Source organism: Ambystoma mexicanum, chromosome 2q (assembly GCF_040938575.1).
Source record: "Ambystoma mexicanum isolate Mex_15411 chromosome 2q, UKY_AmexF1_1, whole genome shotgun sequence".
In the NCBI taxonomy this organism is placed as follows: Eukaryota; Metazoa; Chordata; class Amphibia; order Caudata; family Ambystomatidae; genus Ambystoma; species Ambystoma mexicanum.
The window spans coordinates 191,573,589-191,581,520 of NC_090924.1; the positions used below are offsets into that span (position 1 = coordinate 191,573,589).

At 40.9% G+C, this 7,932-nt stretch overlaps 1 protein-coding gene across 1 annotated transcript in view; it reads left to right on the forward strand.

Moving 5' to 3' along the window:
• The window catches only part of LOC138569272 (cathelicidin antimicrobial peptide-like), a 136,687-nt gene extending 132,409 nt beyond the window's left edge, over positions 1–4,278 (forward strand). The window contains exon 5 of the mRNA XM_069647109.1: positions 901–4,278. Within this exon, the coding sequence (XP_069503210.1) occupies positions 901–1,101 (201 nt within the window). The 3' untranslated portion in view covers positions 1,102–4,278. The remainder of the gene's footprint in view (positions 1–900) is intronic.
• Positions 4,279–7,932: the final 3,654 nt, after the last annotated feature.

Below are 7,932 nucleotides of genomic sequence, written 5' to 3' on the forward strand. Positions count from 1 at the left end.
TAGTGCCACCAACCGGCCAAATCTAAATATACCGCCAGACGGGTCTCCTCTTTCTTCAGTACAAAGGAAACAGCGACTGCACAAATGATATGGAACTTCTTTTCTTGGCTGGAGCGACCTGCCACGTCATATTTTGCATCCACAATAACTCTATGATTTAGCTGTGAAAGGGGCTTAGCAGCCAGAATACCGTGATGCATGCTAATAGCGACCCCGTATTTTGGACCTGAGGAGCAGCATCTTGTAGCTCTGTGCTGAGGAAATTATGAAAATGTCTCCATTGCATGCAACTGGTTCAGGAACCTTCTGTCAATCTTATAAAACGGGTGATATATAAACTAAGTGCTGTTTTTGATCTACTGCAGGATGGCTTGTTACAATAACTAGGTACTATTATTATTTTGATCTACTCCAGGATGGCTTGTTATAATAACCAGTATTATTATTATTTTGATCTACTCCAGGATGGCTTGTTATAATAACTAGGTACTATTATTATTTTGATCTACTCCAGGATGGCTTGTTATAATAACCAGTATTATTATTATTTTGATCTACTCCAGGATGGCTTGTTATAATAACCAGTATTATTATTATTATTATTATTATTTTGATCTACTCCAGGATGGCTTGTTATAATAACCAGTATTATTATTATTATTATTATTTTGATCTACTCCAGGATGGCTTGTTATAGTTCCCTAATCCATAATCTGTACTAGTTGGTGGATAATTGTATATGTTTACGTCATGGCTCAGTGTAGAAGATGATGTGTGACGGATCCACACCTTCGAGACTTTTGCCAGATTGCAGGCCTTGATGCTGGCAAAGTAGAGGGTTTGTGGTAAGGCCGATGTGTTTCATGCTTTTATTTTTTCTTTTTTCCAATTTCTCACCAGCCGCTTTTTTTGAGCTCTAGAAGGCACACGGATTGGAGAGAAAACAGAAATGACCAGAAGGAAAGGAAAGGAGATGAACAACAGCCTGATGTTTTAAAAGATACACTGGACAAGATGATGACAAACCTTACAGGCAGCATTGCGCCTCTTTCGTGTTTCCCTTGTGTTTTGTGTGGGCTTAACAATTCCTGTAAAAAATAATCCTATTTTCCCTTCTTCTTTTCCACCCCTTATTGTAGGAACAGTATTTCATGTACAGTTTTCTTTTTTGCTTTGATGTTCTTACATTTTACAAATCCTTGGAATTCACAAGTGCCATATGAATCGAATGAAAAAATACTGACATTCATAAATCACATAGCACAAATTGAACGGTATCTTCGCTCTCAAAAATTAGTTTTTCATGTGACTCATGGTACTCATTTCTGATGAAACCTATTACATTAGTAAATTATCTGGGTCGGTTGAGCACCAGTCACAAGATTGAATAAAAGCAAAGCTAACTTAGCCCTCAATTCTTCCAAGGCCAAAACACTGTCACCTTTGAGTCACGTAAAGCCCACTACATTGGGCCTCATTCCGAGTTCGGAGGTAACCACGCCGCTATTTGCGGCATGGCTGCCTCCGAACTCGTCCAAACTCCGGCCTGGTGAATGGAGTAATTACCGGTCCATTCCGAGGTCAGAGGGACCGGTAATTCCCCATTCACCAGGGCCATTCCCCATTCCCATTTGAGCCCCCATAGGGCTCAATGGGAAGGCGGCAATAACGGTACCGTAAATTAGTCGTAATGAACCCCAATGTGTCCTGATTTTCAAGGGAAGTGTTTAGTTCATAGAAATGTGTACCATTCAATGTAGTTTGAACATGTTCTTTTTTTTATTTGATTCTGTGCGTTTAAATTGAGTTTTATTCGTGCCTTTCAAAATGTCCGTGTTTGCCCTAAAATATCTCTCAAATTGCATTTAAAATTTTGCATCCGCTGGAGGCTGCTGCTGTTTCCTAAAGTGATAGATAAAAACATAGGTGGAGACCACCCCCTCATGCTCAGGTTACCGAATGGGAGCAAAAAGTGCAGAGAAAACGTTCACTGTTTTCCCTGCTTCTGCCAAATCTGTTTGCTTCTAGGGCGACATGCAGGAATAGTGCATCGTGACCTGCACACTGCAATTCTGATGTCAGCTGAATCCCCATGTCTGAGCAACCTGCAACCATTGGGGTGTGGCATAGTGCATGCATTGCTCAAAGTGGTTGCGGCACTGGTAGTAGTCATTGTTTCTCCACTTTGTGCCGATGCACCAAGCATTGCGCCCTGCAAGCTGAATACGTGGTTCGTCCGGATGCATGCAATGACCCTGGGAGGCGGAGCATTCATTCCCATGTGTGATCCGCATGCATGTGAGAAATGATAGTTCTGCATCCATGGGACGCGGGCACATTCCGTGCAGAACCCCAAGTTATTAGCTCTACCGCCAGATCTCACTACTCACTACTCAGGCTACTTCATGAGTACACTGGCCAGTAATGAGAATGAGATGCTAAGAAAAGTATATGGTGTTGCAGCTGTCACCAGTGTCCATTCAGCTAAGTATCACAATGTACACCTTCTCTTTTGCAAACCATCACGGATGCAGCCTTCCCTTGCCTTGTAGCTTCTCCATACTCTCTCTATAAATTAATGATTTCCCTTTTAAAGCCATTGCAGGACATTTAAAAAATGTAACTGAACTGGAGAGGACCACGTCTGTTAACACTTCAATGCAAAATGTCCCATCCCTATAATTTCCAACTTTCCACCCCTTAATTTAAAGTGTAAAACCAGGCAAAATCATCTTTACATCTTATTTTCCACCACATTTGTGAGAAAGGGTAAATGACTCCAACAATTAATGATTGTGGGAGTTATTTGCAATGAATTCCTTTGGAATCTGTCTGTTTTTATTAGGTGTAAAAGTCAGGTGGGTTCCACGGGAATCCATTGGTTTAATGCCAAAGGTATAATACATTCTAGAGTTAAACCATGTGTTTTGTTTTTTTAGGCAGAACAGGAAAGTATGAGAGGCACAGGTTATCCGTCCAGTGCCCCCGCTCAACCTCAAAACAAAACGAACATTGTATGGATATTTAAAGAAAGGGCTAAGACAGGTGTAACACATATGTACCTGTCCCTACAGATGTTTCAATGATCAGTTTGACCTGCAAAAGGAGCTCCACTGTGTTTATGTATGCTCCTTACTTTCTTTTCAAAGCTCATATTACTGGGCGATGGCAAGTCACTTTATAATACAATTCAAAAAATGCATTTCTGTGCAAAGTATTTGTTTTAAAAAATGAAACATATCCATTGTGAACAGAAATTTTAAAACAGAGGCTACCTCCTTGCCTTAAAAACCCTAACGCTGTAACTTAAAGGACTCCCTGTCAGAAAATGCAGCATTACTTTGAAAATGCTATACTGAAGTGGGCTGAACCGGGTCGAGCTACCTCCCAATTTTAAATTAGTGCACAAAATATTTCACTGGCCACATTTTCAAAAGTAGGAGGGAGTGAGCCCTAGATCAATGAACAAATTAGACCCAGTGATACTCAACTCCATGCACTCCTTAACTCCCAAATAAATTAAAAAGAGACCTATAATGAGTGAATTGGTTAAGTTTACTTTCAAAATGCAGTGGAACCCTTCACACAGAATATTCTTCAGCTATGTACACATTAACAATTTGAGATTTCCACAGTTGTCTCACTTTTGTAAGTTTCCCTTGTGTGCCCCTCTTGTGAGGTGCCCACTTTTCTCTTTTTTATGCTATGTAAACAGATGCCTTTACTCCGTATAGTGCCTGATATATGTTCCTTTCACTTATTCAAATGCTATATTGTAAATACTGTGATTTATAAACCTTGAAATGGATCGTGCAGCTGCTTCAAAATAGTGTTTTCTTTTTAGGAAATAACAGCATGTTAAAGTTTCATTCTTCATTTCAATTCCCTTCTTTATATGTGAGCTTTATTTTCAAACATTTCTTGATTGTAGGATGTTTTTCACGTGTTAATCTGACTCTGTAGTTTCAAGGTTGAAGAGTCCTGTGAGATAAAGAAAGGTTGTCCGTGCATTGAGGGCACCAATGGGAGCTTGAACAGATTTCCAAACTAAGTTTTAGCAATATAGTCTACAGCCATAATGAGCACGCATCGAAATGAGCATTTACAATCACTATGCAATGTTTGCATGTTTTTACTATGATAGCTGTATCATTTTAGACATACAAATGCTAGTAGTCTTTTTTGTTAAATTCAAAAACTCTGACAGCTGTATTGGAAAGCCCATTGGCACTTGGGATCAATACTGTGACAATCAAAAAATAAATGTTGTACCCCAAATTGTGTGTCCTGTGGTCTTAAACGTGCACTTGATTACATTTAAGAATGGACGAAGCAAGGTGTGTGTTTTTAATTGAACAAATCTGTGCCTTCAGGCAGGCAACTCTAGTCATGCCTGGTAAAGGTATATGCTACCATGACATGAAAAGCACATTCTTCAATGTTTAGGTGTTGGTAGAAAAACCTTTAGCTCTTTCAGCCATTCAATTTATAAGCACTGTGCGTGTCTTTCACTGAAGTCCTGTTCAAAACACGCATTGGCAAAGGTAACAGTTTTGGCATGTATCTATGTATTAGGCATTTGTCAGGTACTGCTATTAGATGTCCAGGTTCTTGCACCATTTTGCACCTTCTACCATCAATGCCATTTAATACCACTACGGCAGTGCCTGGTAAGTGCCTTTTCCCTGCCTACATAAAAGTCCACACTACGGGCATTGCCAGTACTTGTTTTATGTTGCCAACCTTTTTCTTCACAGACTTAAACTATGCAAATGCTGGTGAACTCTACCTGTCCCCGTACCTAACTACAGACTCGCATTCTTCTGTTATCCTAGAAAATAGCTGTTCGCCTAGGTGTACCCACAACCGTGTGGGACCCAGACCAGGGGGCTTCTCTTCTGATCTCCCTGGCAGAGTTTGACACCTATCTCCAGGAGACAGGAACACTCCCCGGGAGGTCCACAGTGCTTCAAAGACAGTCCTGACATGACAATGGCCTGACAATGGCCCGATCATGCCAAAATGATGATAATGGAGTCCTTTTGCAGTAGACAGAGGATGGGGTGTAGTTAGAATGGTTCTATCTGATACGGTTGCGAAAGAAAATCCTGCAGCCAAAATAAATGGCATTTAAAAAATTTCATTTTTAATGCATTTATATGCGATTCTCCCATGCCCCCATACATTATATTATTACCTTAAGTCACCTCGCACATATAAATGCGTTAAAAAGTGCATTTATTTAAACAGTCTTTTTTGCCTCTGGTTATTGCAGCGACCTTATCACTGGACACAGTTAGAATACCCCAAATGAGAGGTCTAGTCCAGAGAGGGTTATTGGGGAACTGATATAATTGTTTTGGCAAGAGATAGGGCAAATAAGATCTGCCTGCTACTGTATGACGATTTAGCGAATCTAACATATACTGATTATGTTGAGATCAATATCTCATTTCACACTGGGGCTTTCTGGCATGTCCACAGTCTGCGCATGCCCAATACATTGTACTTTAAGAGACACAACTCTGCCCTGGACATTCATTTCTGTCAGTTTCTGTCATACTGGCAAGTCTCTCATAAGTCAGGCAACAATTCTTCAATTTCGTTAAAGTTCAAACAGTGCCTCTTGGAATCCCACCTTTGATATCTTTGAAATTGCAATAACTGAGCTGCATAACAGAAACAATATGTTTGTACTTGAAGCACCATTATGGGCAATAAGCGATTTTAAATCGATTAAATTATGTCAATTTATACTTACTTACATTTAGCAAATCGCAGTCATCACCAACTAATGAGACATCAGCTACACGTGCAACATTTTGTGAAATTAAGGGGGCTTCACGCAAAATAAAAGAGGACCAAAAGGCGTAGGAATGATAGAGCACAAAAGTGGTATAAGACAACAAACTGGAGCCCATATCACATGCAGCCAAAAACAAAGGCATACCATCCAGAATGCTTCAGTCGCTGTGATTAACTGGAAAATGAGGCCAGCCAATCATGTACCAGCTTGGCCCACACAACGTATTAGCAGAAATTGAACCCATTTTTTTCGTTTTTTCACTACTTTCAGTGAAATGGAATCAGAAAGTTCGAAATCTGGCAAATCCAATCCGTTAGTTAGCACATTACGGCCTAATTACAATATACCCAGTCATTACGTTAGGGCCAGATTACACTATGTCGAATTGATGCTGAATGGACAGATTTCGTTATTCCCAATGAATTGCCAACTTTGTATAATGAGCACATTTCCTTAAGCACTGCAAGCACAGCATGATCAAATTCTATTATTACCAATTAGCACAGCATGGATGGTTTCCAGCATTTCATACAGAGATCTGAATATAACTAGTTAGCATTCTGTGGTCTGATGCAATCATGTTTACTTAGAACACCATGCTGGTTTGTTTGTTTGTTTGTTTGTTTGTTTATTATTTATAGCGCGCACCAAACCCGAGGGTAACCGGGCGCGTTGTACAAGGATACTTTAAACTTTACAGGTTACGCATGCTTACAAGTGGTGGTTATACATCGTAGAAATTACATAATGCAGGACAGTAGGGAGAATATACAATGTGCATAATATAAACATATAACATAATATGTACAGGAAATATGCAGTAGGAAGATAGAGAGTATATAATTATGTGCATAGTACGTCTGTAGGACAGTAGTTATGTTAGTGTAGGGCGGGACTATCGGTCATTTTCTTTGATCCAGTTGATACAGTTAGATCTGAAGAGAGCGTAGGATTGGGTAGATCTCAGGCCGGGCGGGAGGGAGTTCCAAAGCTGGGCAGCTTTGACCGGGAAGCTGATTCCTCCGGCCGTACTTAGTTTAAATGGGGGTATCACTAACTGGTTGGAGTATGCTTCTCTGGTAGGTCTAGTGGAGATTTTTCTGTTGAATTTAGCAGCTAGGTATTTGGGTGCTAGATGGTTGATACTTTTGAAGGTTAGAGAAGCTGTCTTGAGTTTGATTTTGTCCGCTGTGGAGAGCCAGTTGGATTGTCTTCTAGCCTCTGAAATATGCTCCCTTCTTGGAATTCCTAAGGCAGCTCTAAGAGCATTGTTCTGTAGTGTTTGAATCTTTTGCAACGTATGTTTATTGGCCCCTAAGTATAGTGCGTTGCAATAGTCCAATTTCGACAGCACTAATGCTCGAGCAAGGGTTAGGCAGTTGGCAGTGGATAGGTATGGTTTTGCGGCTCTAATCAGCTTGCAGGTATATGCGGTGCTGGATGCCATTGCGCTCACCTGTTTGGTTAGGGAGAGGTGGGAATCAAGGTAAAACCCTAATGTTTTTACCTCTTTTGCCACCTTGATAGTGTTGCCGTCTATGACGAAGGAGGAGTATTCTTCTTTTAATCTATTGATGTTTTGTTTGTTCCCCAGTATGATAAGTTCCGTTTTGTCATCATTCAGGCATAGCCCGTGGGTGGCCATCCATGCCTGAATGATGAGATAGGTCTTGTTCACTAATGCCAAATCTTGTTCATAATCCCCTGAAAGTGGTATGAGAATCTGAGTGTCGTCCGCATAGTTAGTGTAGGTAACACCCAGATCATCTAGATCATCGAACAAGGGCTTTGTGAAGATGTTGTACATAGTGGGGGAGACACAAGAACCTTGTGGGACTCCACATGTGATGGATACAGGGTCAGCAGCAGCAGAAGTAGAGAAGACTCTCATAGTTCCACCGGTTAGGAATGATTTGATCCATGCGATGGCATGTGTGGAGAAATGGGCAGCTGTTTCTAGGTGGGTGCAGAGCACATCATGATCCACTAGGTCGAAGGCTGCAGAGAGGTCCAGTAAGAGGAGTAGGGCCATCTTTCCAGAGTCTCTCAGCTCATCAACCTGAGTTTTAAGATCGATGAGCGCGGTTTCAGTTCCGTGCTGGGGTCTGAAACCTGATTGTCTTGTG